This window comes from Solanum stenotomum, chromosome 2 (assembly GCF_019186545.1).
Source record: "Solanum stenotomum isolate F172 chromosome 2, ASM1918654v1, whole genome shotgun sequence".
Taxonomy (NCBI): domain Eukaryota; kingdom Viridiplantae; phylum Streptophyta; class Magnoliopsida; order Solanales; family Solanaceae; genus Solanum; species Solanum stenotomum.
The window spans coordinates 63,556,570-63,579,072 of NC_064283.1; the positions used below are offsets into that span (position 1 = coordinate 63,556,570).

The 22,503-nt window shown below is 31.3% G+C and overlaps 3 protein-coding genes and 1 non-coding gene across 4 annotated transcripts; all 4 read right to left on the minus strand.

The window, feature by feature from the left end:
- Positions 1–508: 508 nt before the first annotated feature.
- TRNAK-CUU (transfer RNA lysine (anticodon CUU)) lies at positions 509–581 on the minus strand. The gene has a single exon. It is a non-coding gene; the product is annotated as a tRNA-Lys (tRNA).
- A 507-nt stretch (positions 582–1,088) lies between these two features.
- On the minus strand, positions 1,089–4,812 carry LOC125854424 (actin-97). The gene is made up of 5 exons (XM_049533967.1): positions 4,666–4,812; positions 2,746–2,818; positions 2,232–2,625; positions 1,419–2,032; positions 1,089–1,297 (listed from the first exon to the last, which is right to left on the minus strand). Exons 2-5 carry the CDS (start codon positions 2,803–2,805, stop codon positions 1,232–1,234), a joined length of 1,134 nt encoding a protein of 377 aa, XP_049389924.1. The 5' UTR covers positions 2,806–2,818; positions 4,666–4,812; the 3' UTR covers positions 1,089–1,231.
- Positions 4,813–12,586: 7,774 nt separating this feature from the next.
- Positions 12,587–14,253, minus strand: LOC125855384 (CASP-like protein PIMP1). Its single transcript, XM_049535104.1, has 3 exons — positions 13,988–14,253; positions 13,450–13,582; positions 12,587–13,059 (listed from the first exon to the last, which is right to left on the minus strand). The coding sequence occupies exons 1-3, from the start codon at positions 14,164–14,166 to the stop codon at positions 12,865–12,867; spliced, it is 507 nt and encodes a 168-aa protein (XP_049391061.1). The 5' UTR covers positions 14,167–14,253; the 3' UTR covers positions 12,587–12,864.
- Positions 14,254–17,829: 3,576 nt separating this feature from the next.
- Positions 17,830–19,586, minus strand: LOC125855383 (CASP-like protein PIMP1). The gene is made up of 3 exons (XM_049535103.1): positions 19,330–19,586; positions 19,085–19,217; positions 17,830–18,230 (listed from the first exon to the last, which is right to left on the minus strand). The coding sequence occupies exons 1-3, from the start codon at positions 19,512–19,514 to the stop codon at positions 18,039–18,041; spliced, it is 510 nt and encodes a 169-aa protein (XP_049391060.1). The 5' UTR covers positions 19,515–19,586; the 3' UTR covers positions 17,830–18,038.
- Positions 19,587–22,503: the final 2,917 nt, after the last annotated feature.

Genomic DNA, 22,503 nt, shown 5'->3' on the forward strand with positions numbered 1-22,503 from the left:
GTTCCCGATATTCAAAATCATGTCAAGTTTGTATACCTTTATACTCCTATCTTTATTTTGCATATGTTTGTTTAATTATTCAATTTAATTTTTAACAACTTATGATTTGTGCCACAGTTGACAATTTTGCAGGCAGGCGGCAGCTAAGCATGAAACATTACGAATCACATTGTTTATTCCTTTATGGCATTAATTAATTATTGTTGCTTCTGACCATTGGAGAGAATCTAACGTTATATCGACCATTGTCAATATACACACATACATTTCTTATATATCAATAATTGAGATGTATAATTGTGTAGTCCTTTATGAGTTTATTTTTATTTTTGATTTTATAAATATTTCTTTTATAAGATAGATTTTCATTTTATATGCAAAGTTTTTTGTAAAACACATAAAAAATAAATAATGAAAATTTATTCTCTTCAATTTATAAATGATCGAAGTTTAAATATAAAATTAGCTCTTAATACTATGAAATTTATGTAAAATTCAAAAAAATAAACGCCCACCGTGGGGCTCGAACCCACGACCACAAGGTTAAGAGCCTTGCGCTCTACCAGCTGAGCTAGACGGGCCTTTGTTTTTTATGATCCGATAACTATAATTAATTTATTAAAGCTAAGAAAGAATTTGGATACCTTATTCGCTTTCCCTTTTGTAGCTGGAATGACTTTATATAAATTATAATACAAAAGTTGGAGTTCTTTCCTTTTATTTAAGTTCTAGGATCTTCGGCCAAGCTACTTTGATTAAACAAGGTTTAAATAATTGCTATGATTAATCATGGTACCCATCACAATTAACATGCCTTAATCACTAATCAACCATAAATAAGATTCTTGCCTAAGTTAAAGCATTTTCAGTAGTAAATACAGGTGTCTACACCGAACAAACTTAACTTACCATAGTGAAATGATTTAATGATGTGAAAAAATACATAAATTTACCGTGAGGCGAATATGTTTTATACCAATCTTCAGTTACCTCAAATGGGGTTGGGAGGGGGCACAGAAAAAGGAAGAATAACGGAAGAGTAGAAAAAGTCAATAGAAATAAAAGAATTAACATAACCCAACAATCAACTCTGCCCTCTCAATATCTTCAATCCAGCATGAGAACAAAAATACAGAAAATAAAGCTAGAATATAACACTGCAATTGCATTTCTGATCCAGTAGGAAATAAGAAGTATTTTCCTTTCACCAACATTGTCAATCTTGGAAAAATTAGAAGCACTTCCTGTGGACAATAGAAGGACCAGATTCGTCATACTCTGCCTTTGCAATCCACATCTACAGAAAATAAGAGAAGCAGAAAACACCGTCAGTAACTGTCAAGTTTCTAAGTACGATAGACACCGAAAAAAAGCAAACTTATAATTATTAGGAGGGAGGGGGAAGGGGCGACGCAAACCTGCTGGAAGGTGCTGAGGGAAGCCAAGATAGAGCCTCCAATCCAGACACTGTATTTCCTCTCTGGTGGAGCGACCACCTTAATCTTCATGCTGCTAGGAGCCAATGCAGTAATTTCTTTGCTCATTCTGTCAGCAATACCCGGGAACATGGTAGTACCACCACTGAGCACAATGTTTCCATAAAGATCTTTTCTAATATCCACATCACATTTCATGATAGAGTTGTATGTAGTCTCGTGGATTCCTGCAGCTTCCATTCCAATCATTGAAGGTTGGAAAAGGACCTCAGGACACCGGAAACGTTCAGCACCAATGGTGATCACCTGCCCATCTGGGAGCTCATAGCTCTTCTCAACAGAAGAGCTGGTCTTTGAAGTCTCGAGTTCTTGTTCATAGTCAAGAGCTATGTAAGCGAGCTTTTCTTTCACGTCCCTGACAATTTCTCGCTCAGCTGAGGTGGTGAACGAGTAACCACGCTCAGTGAGGATCTTCATCAAACTATCAGTGAGGTCACGACCTGCCAAGTCAAGACGGAGAATGGCATGTGGAAGGGCATACCCTTCATAAATTGGGACAGTGTGGCTGACACCATCACCAGAGTCCAATACAATACCTGTGGAGAAGAAAAAGAATTAGAAGTAATAACTCAATTGATAACAACCATGTCAAAATTAGAAGGTTATAACTTAAGTAATCATATCCACAAAGCATCATATAAGTGCAAGATCTTTACATGGTAGAAGCATCAAGAAACTTGAGAGATGTCAGTCATATAAAATAATTATGCTAATAAAGAATGAAAATTTTCTTACCAGTGGTACGACCACTGGCATACAGTGAGAGTACAGCCTGAATAGCAACATACATAGCTGGGGTATTGAAAGTCTCAAACATAATCTGGGTCATCTTTTCACGATTAGCCTTGGGGTTAAGAGGGGCTTCAGTTAGGAGGACAGGATGCTCCTCAGGGGCAACACGAAGCTCATTGTAGAAAGTATGATGCCATATCTTCTCCATATCATCCCAATTGCTGACAATTCCGTGCTCAATTGGGTATTTAAGAGTTAAAATACCTCTCTTCGATTGAGCTTCATCTCCCACATAGGCGTCTTTTTGACCCATACCCACCATCACACCAGTATGGCGGGGACGGCCAACAATACTAGGAAATACAGCTCGTGGAGCATCATCTCCAGCAAACCCAGCCTAGATAATAAACCAATATAAGAATCTCTTAATTTTGTAAACAGAATGGGCAACAAGGTAATAAGCATCAGTAAAAAATGGCAGGCCAACTCTGCTGTAGTACAAAACACTTGAGCTTACCTTGACCATTCCAGTTCCATTGTCACAGACAAGGGGCTGAATATCCTCTCCGTCTGCCATCTTATGCTATTTCCTGCATTGAAAAACAAAACCTCAGTAAGAAATGTATATGTCCAAAAAATTACCATCTGATACTGATATCTTGATTCCTTATACAAGTTTTCGCTATTTGTAATTAACAAACAAGTTTAAATAAGCTGAACACATAAAGTCCCACATAAAAGAATACACCTTATGGGAAAGAGATGTTCATATACTATTCCTTCAGTCAAAGGTTACTATTACTTCGAACCTCTATTTTTTCAGTTTTCAGGGAAATATATTCTCTCTTTGCACGGATGACAAAGTAAAGGCTCCGCACATAAATTGAATAATAGTATGTTAACAATTATAGATATTACTATAGCTAATGATAAATCAGTGCATCAACAAATAAGTAGAACTATGTTTCACAACATCAGAGATTTTGGACATATTAAACCAGCTCACGAGATACACTAACAAAGTTGGTTTTCCATGGATAATGGATAAATGATATAACCACCACCAGTTTTTGGTGGATTTTACATTTATTAGGTTGAATAGGTACAGGCGTACAGTTTTTTGCAAGCCTTATAACTGCACACAATCCATAATACATAATGCACTTCAAGTTTCATAAAATTTACCCACATAAAACTCAATAGCTTCTATTTCACACAAAAAGCTACAATGAGACTCAAATAAACCACATGATTCAGATTCCATATTTCCCCAAATCCAGTGCATTACAATCATTAGAATAATCAGGATAATCATCAAAGGCATCTGCAATGTTCTATTTCCCTAGGATCATCAGATCAAATCAAAACAAATATCACTATTAGATTTGCTTCTGCTGTTCTGCCAAGCAATTCCAGAACTCTACGACATTATCAGTTAACACGCAAAGATCCATCACATTAATTCAATACTACATAAACTCTCAAAAAGTACTCAGCAGATCCAACAAAATCCTAATAAAAAAAGGAAGAAAAACTCTGTTTTCATGGATACTTGTAAGTTGTATCTATGCCATCTCTGCTAAATCTAGAAATGTGCTAAGCTCATTCAATTTTGATACTATTTTCCATATAATCAATAACTGAACATTCTGATGAACAGATCTACGGATCAAAAACATAATTACTACAAAAATGGATCAATTACACCTCAATATCATATACATAATTATCAAAAAAACGAGAAAAAGCGATTGTGTGATTGAATTGTAAAATGCAGATGAATAACTTTTTCTCGGACCTAGGAATCTAAGAGAACCGTGTAAAGAGAAAAAAAGGAAAAAAAAAAACAATTATGCATACATGGATAACAATATCTATGTCATATGTGCAAAATCTAGTAAATGTGCTAGCTCATTCAATTTTGATACTATTTTCCATATATCAGCTAACAACCAACACCTGAATATTCCAATTAATGGATCTATGGATCGAAAACATAATAATTACTACAAAAATCGATCAATCAACCTCAATATATATATATATATAAAAAAAAAAAAGGAAGAAAAACAATTCAGTTTCCATGGATAACAATATCTATGCCATATCTGCAAAATCAATAAATATGCTAGCTCATTCAATTCTGATACTATTTTCCACAAATCAACTAACAATTAACACCTGAATATTCCGATGAACAGATCTATGGATCGAAATCATAATAATTACTACAAAAATCGATCAATTACACCTCAATATCAAACATAATTATCATAAAAATGCGAGAATAAGCAATTGAAATTGTAGTAAAATACCGATGAACAGATCTACGGATCGAAAACACAATAATTACTACAAAAATCGATCAATTACACCTCAATATAAAAAAATGCAAAAAAATCGATTGAAATTGTAGTAAAATGCAGATGAATCGTACCTTTTTTCGGAGAGAAAATTGGTAGAGAAAGAAGAGAGAGAGAGGTACACACTAGCAAACAGTCAGGGAATGCAAAATGTGGAAAAGCTCTCTTTCTTCTTCTTCTTCTCTATTCTAATAACCTTCTCTAAGAGAAAAGTGAGAAAATAGGAAGAGTATATATTGAAGATTTGAGAAGAAATGTGAGCCGTTGGATCTGTGATGAAATGATATGAGTGACAGTCAGCATAACACGTCGTGGGGGGCTATCATTAACCTCATTACTCATTAGTGGTTGTCACACACTGGCATCTCCCTATTCTATCGCTTTTTCCTTCATTTAAAAAAAATTATATTTTGCTAAATATTAAATCAAATAATGTAATTTTTACAATCACAAATAAAAGGGAAGAAGTATTGGAGAGAGGTAGAGATGGATCAAAAAAGTATTGGTGGGGGAGGGGGGATGATTAGATAGTACGTGACATAGTTTTTACTTATGATCAATGATATGATCTTAGAAACGAGGTAGTTGAGTATAAATAGGTGATGAAGGACACATATTATGATAAGTAGTTGAGTGTGTCAGGCTTATGATACTATACTAATAATTGTTGTATTACTCTTGTAGTTTTTTTGTACTTCAATTATTGTATTACTTTGCAATAGTTGTTGTTCCTTTGTTAAAATTATTCTATCTTGCTATGCTTTCTTCACTTTCGGTTATGTCTTTTTCTGTTTTTCTTTTCCTCTCTACCTCTCAAAGTACATTAAGGTTTGCATATACTTTACTTTTTTCAGATTTCACTTATGAGATTTATACTAGATATATTATTATTAGATTTATTGTTGTACAAATTAAAGGGAAATGCAGTATCATGTATTCAACTGTATTTGAGTTGGAGCAGTGTGAGCAAATTCGAGACGATTTGCTAAGACAAAATGTATAAACAAAAAAGAACTCGCACTCGAGAAAGCGGCCCCTTTCTGCCTTTCTTGCTTGATTCGTCTGTATAGTAAATGAGTCATTTTAACCCTTTACGCAATGATAGAATAGAATGAACGAACCACTTGGCCGGAATTTAACATATAGAAGTCTGTAAGATCACCAGATGGGTGATGGTTCGGGATAGTTGTAAGACATTCGCGGTAACATCAATAGCTTATGAGCAACTTTCTTCTTGTTAAAAGTATTGTACAATTGACCCTTGTAGTCCTACCCTTTTCTGAACCCGCGTATAGCAAAAGCTTAGTGTACCAGTCGCTTTGTCTATGGACAAAACAGAAGGGGTACATGCACAAAGCACAAAGCACAACCTAGTATAAAACATGAAACACTAAATTTGTTTTCTGTGTTGCTACTACCAAAGACAAATCTGTCAAATACGAAGGAAAGAACAACTAAGAAATGGTGAATCCTAACTCACATGATGTCACCTACAACATTTATAGCTTCAACTGCTAAAACTGCATCCTGCAAAATGAGGGAGGGGGGCTATTTGAATAGCTACTCAATTTCATAAAATTTATCAAACTTAAATGAATGGAAATAAAAGATTATTGATTCTCTGCATCTTTCTGCTTGATTCCATCTATGCTTTCTATAGTAGGCAGAGTCTGCAATTCAACGATAGAGCAAATATTATAATCTGAACCAAGAGGAAGTATGAGCTTGTAAATAGATGGTATATAGATAAATACTCCCTCCGTCCCTTTTTAGTTGTCCACTTTAGAAATGGCACACAGATTAAGGCAACAATGATTAGCACAGTGAAGTTACAATTTTACCCTTATGACAACTTTTCACTTCAAAATTACAACCACTTATTTGAATTAAAGTGAAATAAATTGGAGGGAAACAACATACACTTTTACAATTTTCAAGAAGTGTAAATAAGGGTATAATAGGAAAAAATTTGTTGTCCTTTCTTGATTTGTCAAAATGGACAACTAAATAGGGACAACCAAAAAAGGAAATATGGACAAGTAAATAGGGACGGAGGGAGTACAAGATAAAGAATTCCTAGAAACGTGTAACTAATACCAAGATCTTTCATATAAAAAACACTCGATTCATCTTACAAACCAATCTTCCGTAAACGATATGCTCTCAATATTCGCAACAAGGGATAAGCGATGTTTCAATTTGGAATAATGTCACTAAAAATCATCAAACACCTTGTATTAGAGAGTATTTTTCTTGCAATTCATCACCAAGATTCAACAAGTTCATGTAGGGCTAGATATCTATATAGTGCAGACTGTAGTGTCAATATCAACTATTCATCCTTCATGCCCACCCTAGTGACACGTAGGGTTTGGGGAGGGTAGAGTGCACGTAGATCTTACCACTACCTTGTAGAGATAGAGAGGTTGTTTCGGAAAAACCCTCAACTCAAGTGCAGTAAATCCAAGTACAAAGTAGAAGAAAATAGTGTAGAAAATATAGCAACTAACACGGTGAACCAACAAAATAGTGCAATAATTGAAACACAGTAAACAACTGACGGTGCGAGATATCAAAATTAAGAACTACAATAATACCAGGTGATAACATGTACAAAAAACCAAAGACTATATGAAAAGGCTAGTAATACGACAACCCCTAACTACCTACTAACCGTTTACCCTTATCTCTGACCTCCATACCTTTCTATCCAAGGTCATGTCCTTGATAAGCTGAAGATGCACTATATCTTGTCTGATCACCTCTCCCCAATACTTCTTTAGCCAACCGCTACCTTTCCTCAACTCCATTTTATCCAGCCTCTCACATCTCTAAACTGGGGCATCCGCACATCGCCTCATCATATGCCCAAACCACCTCAATCTCTCCTCCTCATCTTGTCAATCACGGAGGCCACTCCTACTTTATCCCGGATACCCACATTCTTAATCCTATCACTCCCAGTATGTCCACACCTTTATCTTAACATCCTCATTCCTACTACTTGCATCTTCTAGACCTGTGAGTTCTTGACTAATCAAGACTCAGCCCCATACAACAAAGCCGGTCTAACCATCACTCTGTAAAACATACCTTTAGTTTTGGTGGTACATTTTTATGTCACACAAAGCACCAGATGCAAGCCTCTACTTCATCCATGCTGCACTAATACAATATGTGACATCATCATCGATCACACCATTTCCATGGATCAGAGACCCCAAATTCTTAAATCTATCTCTCTTGGGGACAACTTGTGTGTCAAGTGTCACTTCCACGCCTACCTCATCCGTCACATCACTGAAACATATTTCTAAACCTGTTTGGAGTTTAGTGGGTAATGCCTAGAACATTGAAAGATACCCTCATAAGCTCAGTGGGAAGGATACTTTTTTTTTTCATAACACCCACAAGACACACGTTTTTACTTTTTCCAACTTAAGTTAATTTGTATTTAGAGGGTAGAGTATTATAAATATATTGGTATAAAGAGGTACTTAATTGGTGACTTGTTTATCTCATCATAACGCTATGCATAGTGCTTTATATAATCATGTACTAGTCCAAAACCATGCCTGGTGCATTTTATTCCTTCTCTTATTTCATTATTGTTATTCTCAATGGATTAACAACAGAAAGTATTTATTTTCTCCACATGCAAGTGAAATTTTGGCTTAAGAATGTCAAAGGTGGCGGTCCATTGAATGTGTCTACCACATCTTCTGGCACAAACGTTGCTGCAACTAATTCTTGTGGCGGTCCATTAAAACTTTAGGAATAAAAATGTGTATCTAGTGGGAGGTATGGGAAGAAAGGATTCACAGCTGCTCTGAAGGAAGAGCTGAAGCACTAAATAGTTTGGAACTCAAAGCACTATATACTATGATGAACTTCAGTTAAAAGGGAGAGGTCATTTTTAGCAAATTTGTATTGACCTAGCAATTAGTTGATGCTGTTTCGTGAATAAAATCCCACCACAGATCACCCACCCCCCTCTTTTTTCTTTCTTTTTTTGCAAAAGAAAACAGTTAACAAAAGAGGCGTTCACCTGTGTTCCAGGTGCTTTTTGTGTGAAGAGCAAGGAGAGACAGTCAACCATCTCTTCTTACACTGCAAGTGGCCAACCCAGCTATGGCAAATGTTCACCAATATGAGAGAGATTAAATGGGTGAAACCAGGAAGGATCAAAGAGGTTTTGAAGTGCTGGAATAGAGATGGAAATGCAGGAAGAAAGGAGGAGAGTTGGAAGATGGTCCCATCATGTATATGGTGGACAGTATGGCTAGAGAGGAACCAGAGATGTCATGAAGGAAAGCAGAGAAACATACAAAGACTTAAGCTTAAATGTTTAGCTCTGTATTATTTTTGGTGTAAACAAGTAGTCTTAGATAGCTCAGAAGTAATCAGCACAACTATAGATTGGCTGTAACTTGGTAGGTATAGGATCCTATGTAAGTACAACACTTTTGGAGGGGAACTACACTTTTGAGGTAGTATACCTGTGGATAAATATAGACTAACTGTTACTTTTATCAAAAAAAAAATGAAAACAGTTAAAGTGGATTTAATCTAGAACAAGAAGCCTCAAATCGAAAGGTCGCTAACATATCCATAATCATCTCAAAAGCCTTAGTAGAAATCAATATGTAAAGTACAACTTATCGTTCATTTGCAGTCCATCTGTGTGACTATAAAAAAACTGGTTTATCCTAAACAAGCAGCATTCCTTCAATTCATTTGGAGGAGGTGAAAGTAAAACTGTGGTATCACATAGAATTTATTTTGTTCTTAGACATCACATACCCAAAGAATTTTTCAACTTTTTGTTGTCTTATGAAAGAGGTCAGGTTGTGCACATCTATAGATGCAACACGCTTCTTAGTAGTTAACATTTCCCGACTGGCACCATTCATTAGACAGCTACAAATTCAAAGGGGCATTATATCATACAGGTAAAAGACACAAGACAAAGGCCGCAGACTCTCCTCGCTTACTAGAAAATATTGCCATGTAATACACCTAAATTTCTTTCAATAGGTACTCAAATAATGCTGACTATAATGCCAATCTCATTTTGCATCCTACATTTACATTTTAATTACAAACAAGCAGTCAAGTATAGGAAAACATGTGTACTCATACATCATACTATACCCACAAAGTTTTCAATTTTATAGCTAAATATAGTCCAGATATGGCACAATTTGTCTTAAACCAGAACCATTTATTGGATAACCAGATTTTCAAAAGGGCATTCTATCAAACAGGTAAATGAAATAGAAGAAAGGCCAAAGCGTCCACCCTTGCTAGATAATCATATCACAAATAACACAACTAAATGTCCTAATACTAATGTTGTTATACATCAAACACCAACTTAAACATACTTTTGGACAGCATAAGCGTCAAAATCTTCACTTGCGAAGTCTCAATCCCAAAATAATTCAGCTAAAAAAATCCTCACCAGTTGGTACAAACCATACGAATTCTCAATATTGAATCCACTTCATTTGGGCCCATATCATTCCTCTATCACTTTTTTTTTCCTTTTTGCAGGACAAATTATGGGTTTCTAAAACTGAAGCCAAAGTGTAAAGGGAAAAAGTCAAGGGGGAGTAACCAGATCAGATTTGATAAAGTTCTGGACGCCGGACATCATATACCCAAAAGTTCTTTGCTGGCTTTACAAAGGAAGTCAGCTTGTGCGCATCTAGAGATGCAATCCACTAATTAGTAGTTTAACATTTCCCAACTAAGATCATTTATAATTAAGTTGCTCAGACTCTACAAAAATGTTGTCACACCCGTGTCAGATCCTTAAATAACACACTATTTTTGAAGGATCCCTGGTGACATTTTTGAATAGTCCGATCAACATAGATTATAAGATGGCCATAAACTCAAAGGGACATTATATCAAACAAGTAAAAGACATAGGAAAAAAGACCACAGACTTTTCACACTTGCTAGAAAAACATGCAAATTAATACATCTAAATTTCATGTAAATTCTATACTCATACATAATGTACTTCATAATAAATTCAATTTTATAACTAAGCCTAGTTCAAAGATGGCACAAATATGTCTTTAAACTAGCATCAGTAATTACATAGCAGTAATTTCATAGAGGCATTTTATCAAACAGGTAACACTCCACATAACAAACTCGCTAACCTCATAAGCATATTATTATATCTATATTCAAACAAGTTGGATCAGCTATACAAGTTTTCAACGATTGTTACAAACCATACAAATTCTCAATACCGAATCACTTCATTTGAGTCCATATCACTTCAATAATCAATCAATTTTTAGGGATTTTCTAGAAGTAAAACGAAATTGAGAAAGAGACACTACCAGATCAGGTTTGAAAAAGTTGTGGACGACGGAGGCACCAGCAAGGAGAGAAACAACAACAACTACAGTCGACCAAGCCATTGATGGAGTTCCTGTTGGCAGCTTCCCACCACCGAATTTTCTGTTCATAATTTTTTTTTTGCTTTTATCAATCAAAAGTTTTTCCAGTTAAAGAAGACGAAGAATGGAGTTCTGCAACTCCTCTGTTCTGCACTATAGAGTATAAAGAAGAAGAAGAAGAATAAAGGTTAAAGAAAATTTATTTAACAACATTAATTATTAAAGTTTTTTTTTTACTCATTATTAAAGAATTGAAATTACTCATGCATTAAATAAATATTAAGAGACTTTAAAAAAAATTGTATTTGTACGTCTCAAATTATTTATCGTAATTTTGTTTACATGGATAAAGAAATAGATATTGAATCTAAATCAAGTCCAAAAGTTAGCTCATGAGGAGACAATTGTGTAAAGTTTGTTCATGAGTGAAGGATTATTGTCGTGTTTTCATTTACATCAATAAAGAAATGGATCTTAAGTCTAACTTATCCAAAAGCTAGGTCATGAGTGGAGAATTATATAAAACTAGACATAAGAGAAAGATTGTTATAATCTTTTTCTTTACACCGATAAATAAATGAATTTTGAGTCTAGCTTATCCAAAAGTTAGGTCATGAGGAGGGATAGTTGTGACAAATTGTATAAGCATTCGTAAAAAAGTGAATTTTAGGTATAATTCAATCCCAAAAGTTAACTCATGGAGAGGACAAGACCATATAAAGAGACTGAACACCCATCACATAAACAATGTGAGACTCCAACACTCCCGCATGCCTAGGACTAGATATATAGAGCGTGAATAATATAAGATGGAGGTGGGGGGTCAACATAAAAAATAATAAATTGGGATATACTGACTCTAATATCATGAAATAAATTTAGGGCCTGACTCAACCACAAAAACTAGTTTATGAGGAAAGAATTGCTAAAATTAATAGAAGGAGTACCACAAACGTTATGGTAATCCAACATAAGTATCCTTAAGAAAATATTAATTAGAAGAGGTTTTTGATTATTTATTCTTATTTATGTCTTAAGACGTAGACATAATATATAAACATGTCTTTTAACTTAGCCACAATTAATATTTATATTCTCCAATTTTGTGTGTGCATGTCCTACTGCACAAATTTCACTCGATTTTCATGCATCTGCTGCCTGAGCCCAACACCACTGGTGAGCCCATGTATCCCAAAACATTATTTTTAGTTATCCATATCTTGTATTTTAAGTATAAATTTTAGGAATCACATAGTTTTAATATGAAATTACAATTTAACCCTATTTAGTTTGTAATTATATTAATCCCTGAAAAAGTAAAATAAATCGGATACATTAAAAACTAGCTCGAATACATAATATGTAGCTTGGATACACTATAAAATAATTTAGAATTAGGAGAGAAATAAGAGATTTTAGAGAATTTTACAAATAGAAGGGAATATTAGAAATAAGGGAAATATAAGACGTGTATTTCAGTAATTTTACGTATTAAATTTGCACTATTGAAATAGTTATGCCTATAAAATCATTCTATAAATAATCAATATAACATATTTTCCACACAATAACACACTTTGCAAAATACAATTACTAAAATGACAATATACATGAAAACACCAAATACAACACAATTCTCAAAACAAAAATTACATAAGAAATTAATAACAATAGCACAAACTTCACCAACTTTACTTAACAATATAGATACAATTTAAATACACATTAAAACCCAACACTATATGACTTGACCCAAATATGTTACAAAAGAATCTTGAAATAATCCCTCAAAATCAATCCACTTATATTAAAAAAAAAAAAACTATTTTTTTTTATATTTTTATTTTTACATCAAGCTCTTTTTGGAAGATTATAAGATGAAAAAATAGATGAAGCTGCAGAAAAAAAGAATCCAAAAAGACAAAGACTGGCTGCAGCATTTGAAGTGTTGAGAAATTTATCGATATCACTGTTTGAAAGTCTCCTCAATTCTTCTGTCATTGCAAAACTTGCTGCTGCTCCAGTTGCAAGGAAGTAGGAAATAAACTGCACAAATAAATAAATAAAATTATTTTACTCGAATTGTATGCACTGACAGTATAAAATATATCTACAGAAATACGTACTATTACTATATCACATGCTACGCTACACTATTCGGTTACAAAATTTTTAATTACACGTATAAGGAAGAAGATGCCGGTTCTAGCTTTAGGTCAAATCTTATATATATACACGGTTTTTAGTACATAACAAGTGTATAATCAATGTATACGATGATTATATACTAGAAAAAAATTATTTGATAAACAAAGATTAGGAATTTGTTTTTGTTAATTTCAAATTCTAATACATAAAATTTAAATTCTAAATTCGTTACGATATATAAAAACAAAAAAAGGGAAACAAAAAAAGGGATAAGGAAAATTAATGTACCTTGTCACCATAGAAGTCTAATAGACAGAAACCCTCACCACCTAGTCGATTTCCAGTGGTCACAAAAAATATTGAAAATGCAGTTTGGAGAAGAGTATATGCCATTCCAATAACCACAGTAGAAATCAAATATCTGCAAATTCCAAAAAAAAAAAAAACAATATATAAAAAAATTAGACTAATAAAACTCATTAATTTTGCGGTGGTGTGAGCTTGTTTGCACTGTCGATTTCAAATGCGTATAAAGAAAGGGGGTGGGTTGCGATAGATCGACAACCAACATAAAACTTGTCAATTCATGATGAATCTTCATAATACAGAAAGTATGATGATGAGGATGATATGAAATAAACTTAAATGACAAAATGATTGACTCATATAGTTGATTCCAATTTATTTGAAACAGAGACAAGTTATTGTTATAGACTTAACTCATTAATTACTAAAAGAACATGAATTCCATCGAAAACGTTTTTAACGAATAGATTTTATAAAAAAATCATGTATTTTATAGTGAAGTAGTGGAAATTAATTTTACCTATAAGCATAAAAGTCGGTAGACTTGGTTTTGATATCAATAAAACTGACACTAATAGTATAACTGTTGGTGGCGATCACGATGAGTGAAATCAACAAGAAAATCAACGTAACAACCCTCACAATGAGGCTGACAAATGGCGGAACAATAGTGGTTGGTGGTAATGATGGTGGTGCCATTTCACTTTCTCGTGAACTATAAAAATTCTTCTCGAATATAAATTATTATTATAACAAGAAGAAGTAATTAAAATATTTTGATAACAAAAAGAAGGTTTTCTTTGTAGTGAATAATACTTTGAGATATGTTTGCTTATATATAGAAAGAAAAAAAGGATAATTCCAAAAAAAAAAAAATTGTTGACTTTGTCTTAGTCAAAAATTAATATACAACTCAATTCCATTTTGTATTTTTAATTGATATTATTACGGCTTCCTCATGTAGAGAGTTTACTTTGAATTTTTTTTGGGACATATATTCCTTTTGCTTGCTTTCGATTTATCCTAAATGACGCGTAAGTTGAAGAAGCATAAGTAACGATCAATTTAAATAATATAATATAATAAAATTTAAATAATAATTAAAATAATATAATATTTAAACTAGTAGTATAATATAATACAAATTAACATGTAATAACCATCCAATTCAAGTAACAAATGTTTGAATTTGAATGGTTTAACACCATAGGCTTTTAAGTGTTTTTTTCTTCTATTAAGATTTAAGCACTTTTTATCTGAATAAATTTCCGTCATTAAAATTTTGAACAAAGTTTTAATATTAATATTATTAAAAGGTAATTTTGTTTGGATAGTTATAATTACCACCACTTGTCCACAACTACAAGCCGGGCCACTAAGCACCTCTATAATCACTATCGCCCATTGGCCACCTCCAATACCACTGCAGACAATTCCTATTATATCAATCATTGTCATCATCACAATTAGCATTACTGTCAATTACCGTCAATAGATCATCAAGCACCACACATCCATCATCTATTACTATCAACACCGACAAATATCAACTAACTTCATCATCACAACCATCACCACTAATATCAACTATCATAATTATCATCACCACTATTTTTAGCCATTAACACCAACTATTATCACTACCATTGCTACAAACAATCTCCACCATCTAGAAAATATAAATATTTAAAATTTTAATAAATGAACTTTTTAAAAATATTTTTTTAATAAATTTCTATTTTTTAAATAAATTTATATTTTTAAAATAAATTTATATTTTTTTTAAATAAATTTATATTTTTTTAATATTTAATTATTTTTATTTTGAATTGTATATTTATTAGGTCTACAAATAAATAAATTGTGTATATTCAACTATTAAAAAATAAATATATTTAATTATTTCTTGTTCAGAGACAATATTTTAATCATTCAAATATACAATCAAATTCATACATCTTAATTTCAACGAGGACAAATAAGGCCTTAGTGCGAGCCCATATTGTAATTGGTTACTTGATTAATCTAGCGATTAGTTGTGTTTATTTTTCATAGAAACAGCTCATCATTCTAAAGTTAAATATAATATTCTACTAATCCTAAAGAATCGGTTTAAGTTACTAATAAAATGTGGTTTTTTCTTCTAAGAAAAATGAGCTGGTATTTCATTGACTTTTGATTAAAAAAAATTAGTGAGGCTGCCCACGACTACCTAGTATTCCTCACAAAAAAATGGAGTACCCAATTATATTGACTTAAATTAAACGGATCGAAATAGATTGAGTTAGTGAAATTTGTTAGTCATTAATTAACTTTTGTTCGAATCTAAAATAGATAGGATGAGTAATGATTTTATGGGTTAATTATGTAGCTCCTACTTCTGTTTTTAACTACTAAAAATCTAGCGTTGAGCCTTACGAATAAAAAGACTTTCGATCCGCATGAACATTTTTTCTTTAATAGATTTATTATGTAGAGCAAATTTAAATTAGTTGAGTCAAAATTTTAAAATTAAAAAAAGAAGTCAAAGCCAATTATTTGGTATCCTTTCAATCATATCTCTTCATTTTGTCTCTTTGCTCGTGAATAGTTACCAATTTACTACTATAAGTATTAAGGATTAATCATTTAGAGCATGTTTGGTATTGTTGTTGGGACACTAAAATTATTTATTTTGATTAAAAAAGTATTTATTTTTTTAAAAAAAGTATTTGGCTAATCATAAAACTGCTTTTAAATAAAAGCAGAAGTAGTTTTTCTGCCCGGAAGAAGCTAAAAAAAAATCTCTGCTTCTTAAAAAAAAGCAGAGGAGCAGAAAATTATTTATTTCAAGACCAAAATATCCCTAACATATATACATATTTACTAATGTATCTCTTATATTTATTTATTTACTTATTTTTGTGATGAGTTTTTCGTATGTAGTGATTTAATTTGTGAGATAATTTTTAGATTTATTTTACTTGATAATTTTAATTATATTTAAATCATCATGTTAATATTATATCAATATTAAATTTATTTTTTTATTCATCTATGTATAATATTAATTGAAAATTTGAGTGTGTATATTTTAATTTAATAAAAATTATATAATAGATATTTAAGATAAACTTAATATTAAAAATGCATTGATACTTGTTATTTTTCGTAATTTGACTCTCAAAAGTATTTTTTTTTAAGAAAACTAATCAAACACAATCCACTTATCAAAAGCACTTTTCAAATGAATTAACCAAACACAAATAACTTTTTTTCAAAAGAACTTTTCAAAAAAAATATTTTAAAAAGGTGTTGTCAAAGTAAGAAGTTCTTATTAGCGAATCCAAACATGCTCTTAGTCACGTATAAATTATTCATGTCTTATGCTAAATTTGTACCATTCCATAATTGGGTGGGAATATCAGTTTATAAATAGTCCATATATATAACATATTTTCGACGTAAAAGACCAAAAACACATGTTCAGTTTTAATATAATTAATTTAAATTGTATCATTCCATAATTGGGTGGGAATATCAGTTTATAAATAGTTCATATATATATATATGTAACATATTTTCTACATAAAAAAGACCAAAAACACATGTTCAGTTTTAATATAATTAATTTAAATTGTATCATTCCATAATTGGGTGGGAATATCAGTTTATAAATAGTCCATATATATATATATATATACTCCCTCCGTCCCAAATTATATGTCATCCCTTTCTAAAAATAGATAGACCACAATATATGTCATTTTATAAAATTTATGCATAAATTACCATATTTTGCCCATTATACTTGATTGATTAATTAATTAATCTTGAAAATGTATTTACTTTGACTAACCTAGAAATCTACAAGTAATTAATTTCATTGGGAGAGTACTTCATTCATTAATTAACTACTTTCTTTATTCACTACTTATTCTATAAATATGGTTTTGAAAAAAAATATCAACAAACAAATTAAAAATAAAAGATGAAAAAATATTCAAAAATAATCTTGAAAGTTGAAGCTTCAACAATTTTTTGTGATATTGTCATGTTTGCTTTAAGAATTTATATATAAAAAAACATTTTACACAAAATATATAGGAAAATTGAGGTGGGAAAAACTTGATTTTTAAAATTTTTTGTATCAATTGGTGAAATTTGGCTCCAAAAAGTAAAAATTTAAATAGTCATCCAAATGCATTTATATATTTGAAATCTAACATTTCATCATTTATTACGAAGTTGTCATAAGCAAACATTAAATAAGGGCATAAAGGTAAAATTATTTTATTTCTTAATGCAAGTGCAAATGGAAAATGTGACATATAATATGGGATGGAGGGAGTAACATATTTTCTACATAAAAAAGACTGGAAAATACAATATCTGAAATTGAAGACAATTCTCAACCAAAAAAAGAAAAACTAAAAATCATACAATAGGATACATTTTTAAAATATAAATTGTAACTCAACATTACATGACACACCTTTTGACCAAGTGTAGACCCAAAAAAACGGAGTTCATAATCTTACAATAATTAATTTATCAAATTATTAAACTAAGATTTTTATTTTTTTCTTAAATTAAGCTCTCTTAGGAAGATTATAAGATGAAAAAATAGATGAAGCTGCAGAAAAAAAGAATCCAATAAGACAAAGACTGGCTGCTGCATTTGAAGTATTGAGAAATTTATTATCACTGCCTGCAAGTCTCTTAAATTCTTGTGTCATACCAAAACTTGCTGCTGCTCCAGTAACAAGGAAGTAGGAAATAAACTGCACAACATAGATAAATTATTATTTATTCGTGTCGTATATGTATTGACGACGTAAAATATATTTATCGAATAATTTGTAAGTACGTACATGATAAAAAAAAATAGTACTATAACTTAATAATTGCTACTATTACAATTTACATGTTAAGCTACATTAATTGTGTTACAAAATATTTACACGTACCATAATAATTAGTAGAGACAGATTAATAAATTGTAGTAGTACATATAACAAGTGTATAATCAATACTATACTGACAAAAAATATTTTTAAAAAATAAATATTGAGATTCTGATTTTGATTTTGTTTTTGTTTTATTGGGCTGTTGTGTTGGGTAAAAATCTCATGTTAAGAAGACATTATTATATATATAATAGAGTTTAATAAAATGGAATGTAGCAAAATTTCAAGTTATAATAGGTAAAATTTAAATTCTAGATTCGCAATTAATTAACTACTCATTTTGTGAGTCACTTTATTTTTAGTATTTGTCACTATTTTCCACTGAAATTTCCCAAAGAAAATGACAATTTCCACGGATATTTAGATTGAACTAGTAGGGAAAAAAAAGAAAAATAGTAATGTTCTCATGTGGAAAAATTAGAATGTTTCCCGTTATTTCAGTAAGAATATATTTTCCACCGTGCATTTGATTCGATAAAAAATGAGTAAGAAAATCATGATCTATGGCACAAATTTCTCATTGATTCGCGATGAAATTTCTAATAGTGTGTTCTCTTGTTTATTCTTTGTTTTTTGTTCCAATATATTTTCTTTCTACTTTTTCAATATATAGATATAGGGAAAAATAAAGGAGGATAATATAATTAAGGAAAATTAAATTAATTTACCTTATCACCATAAAAGTCAAATAGACAAAATCCCTCACCACCAAAACGATTTCCAGTAGTCACAAAGAAAATTGAGAATGCACTTTGTAGAAGAGTATATGCCATTCCAATAATCACAGTAGAAATTAAATATCTGCATATATTTTCAGTAAAAATAAATCATAATGTATATATCGAATAAATTTCCGATAAAATATCATAAGAAATTCGTGTTTTTTTTTGTAGTGATTAGAAATGAATATTACCTGTAAGCGTAAAAGTCATTGAACTTGGTTTTGTCTTCGTTACCATCCTCATCAATAGATTTTTCAGTGTTGGTGGCAATTATGATGAGTGAAATCAACAAGCAAATGAACGTAAGAATCCTCACGATGAGGCCAACAAATGGTGGAATTGTACAAGTTGGTGGTGGTAATGGTGGTTGTGCCATTTGCAAACTATATTATACTAACTAATTATTATTAAAAAAAAGTAATTGAAATTTATTGATGCTAATTAAAGGTTTTTCTTCTTGTAGTGAATATACTTAGTAATGTGATTGCTTATATAGAAAAAGGATAATGCATGCATGCAAAAAAAGAAAAAAAAAACGTTGACTTTGTCTTAGTCAAAAGTCAATGTGTACAACTCAAATCCATTGTGTAATTGATAAGAGTAATATTCGGTTCACATGCAAAGTTAACTTTTTTTAAAAAAATAAAATAATAATGTCTAATATTCGTGTTGGGTCTTAATTAGACTCAATTTTCATAACGAGGACTCATTTTAGGGGGTTAGGGCTCCGAAGACATCTGATAATATATAAAGAAATTTTCATCCCATCAAAATTCATACTGATTGCAAAAAATTTATTTTGAATATTTTGGTAGTTATGTATTCCTTGCTTTTGATTTACCCGAAATGACGCGTAGGTTTTATAAAATATTATTGCTCGTGAGAAGTAATAGATAACGATGTACAATATATTTTGCTTACGAAAAAGAAATGAAGCTATTAAATGGAAGTGTTGTTTTCCTTCTTTTAGCTCTTCTTTGTACTATTCTCAATTGAAAGCGTGTTTGCATTCCTCCATCAAAGAAAGTAGCATGTTATTTCGTAAAATTAATCGAGCTACACGCAAGCTGATTTCGACAATATAATTATTAAAACGAAATTGGACTTTCAAAAAAAAATGAAGGGGAAATGTATAAACAAAAATAACCAAATTAATATTTTTGTTTATTTTTTGAATTATATACAAATATTCTTATAACAATATTTATTTTATTAACTCACCAAATTTTTAAAAAATGAGTAAGAGAAACTTGTTTATTTTTCAAAAAAAATAATTTTCATGAAAAATATTGTACTTCATACCGAACACGCTCTAGGTAACAATTACTTTCCTTCACCATAGTCTAGGAATGGAGATTTCCTAGTGAACACACTTGATAAGTACTTTTTTTCTTGTATATTGTGTCATTTTCTCTTATATTAATTGAAAATCAACAATTGCGATTCCGTCGATTACTCAATTAATATTGACTTGGAAAAAAAGCAGTTGACTTAGAAGAATTAATTAACATCACTCAATTTGGACCAACTTGCCAACATGCCATTTTTATATATTTTATTTTTAATGTAAAAACATTATCTTAAATATTTAGGGTGGGGTTGAGGTGTGAATAGTACAAGAGGATGTTGATTATAATATTAGCAACCTATATAATGTTTTGATGAAAATTTTGAGTATTAAAAGTTGATTAATGATGTCTAGGAGTAATTGAAATAATTGTGAAAGAAATTGATTTATGTTTGAAAAGTCATTTTTATCATTTTTGATGCGAAAATTATTTTTCAATAATTCATGTATTTATAGGAGCTAGCTAGAATGGAAGAAAATTGCCATTTTTTTTTATTTTTTAAGTTTATCTTAGAGCTCATATTTGAACTAAGATAATATTGTTGTACCCAAAATCTTCAAATCCTGGATTTGTCTCTGCCTCTAACCACTAGTACTGAAATATTTTAAGGAACCTAATATGGTAATTAAAAAAACAAAAATTGTATTCCCAAGTACTTAGTGTGCCCCCATATTATTGCAATTGCTTAATTATTTGATGGATCTAGCAAGTTGTATTTATTTTTCATGGAATTAACAGTACATCATTCTAAGGTCAATTAATTAATATTCTGATGAGATTAAAGAACATGTTTAAGCTACTAATAAAGGTAGATTTCTTCTAAGTTTTATTAGCTGGTATTTCATTGACTTTTGCCAATAAGTGAAGCTGCCACGAATATCCAGTATTTTTTGCTAAAAAAATTAGAGTATCAAATACTCATTCATCCTTAAAAGAGATCTCGAATTCGAGATTTTGGTAGGAAGTTACCTTAGTAGGAAACGTTTAATTACCTCAAAAGTAAAATTTTCGACACATATCCGAATTAGTTGGATCATTAAATGAACACATAAAAGACACGTCTAAATATAATATTTATTGATTTAGTGAAAATATCAACGCTAATAACTTGTCACTTGATAAACATTATGATTAGTCATGAATTATTGATTAATATTGAAAACTTTATTTTTCTGATTGATCAAAATCATAGTGGAAAAGAAATACGTGGATAGGAAAGACTCCAATTTTCCCCATAGAGCTGATGATGACGATCAATTGATCATGCTAGTTGATAAAGATGTTAATTATATAAGTGGTTGATTGCGGTGATTAGAGCCGTTAAAATAGGCTTAGTCCATGAGGACGGCCCAATTCAATCCGTTATTGAGGTAGGGTAGGAATATGATAGGATTTTTCAAACTCATTTAAAATTAGGACTTATAAGTCCGACCCATATAATCCCTTGGCCCTTGAGGCTTGATCAGGGGCGCCGGGCCAGAATCTGTCCATGAGCCAAAATTATTGATTAAAGAGTAACTTAAAGAAATCTCATAGTGTATGAGTTAGTTACTTAGATGCACGCTATGTTGTAATATTGCGATTCTTTTCAGATTTTGATGTGTCCACATACATGTATCTCGGGATACATAGACTCAAAATTATGTGTAATATATTTTAGATACACTCTATCCAAGTGGATTCACATGTATCTAGGATACATAGACAAATATCACGCCCTCGTCTGTCTCCTATCTCGCTCACGTATCTGGATGCATCACACCAAATAAATGTATTTCGTGTATCGAGTATCCTAGATACATGCTAATCCCACTAGTTTTTTGCTAGTGTTATTGAAACAACACCATTATTTTCCATATTTGATTTGTAAATCTTCTCATTTTCTTGACGTTGTAAAATTTTAAGTTTGAGAAGAAAAAAAAGGTTAGCCCGCCCCAGCCCGCGACCTTCTAGGGTTGGGTTGGCTTGATCATTTTCAGGCCCTTCCAAATGAAGGGCCGCCCGCCCTAGCCCATC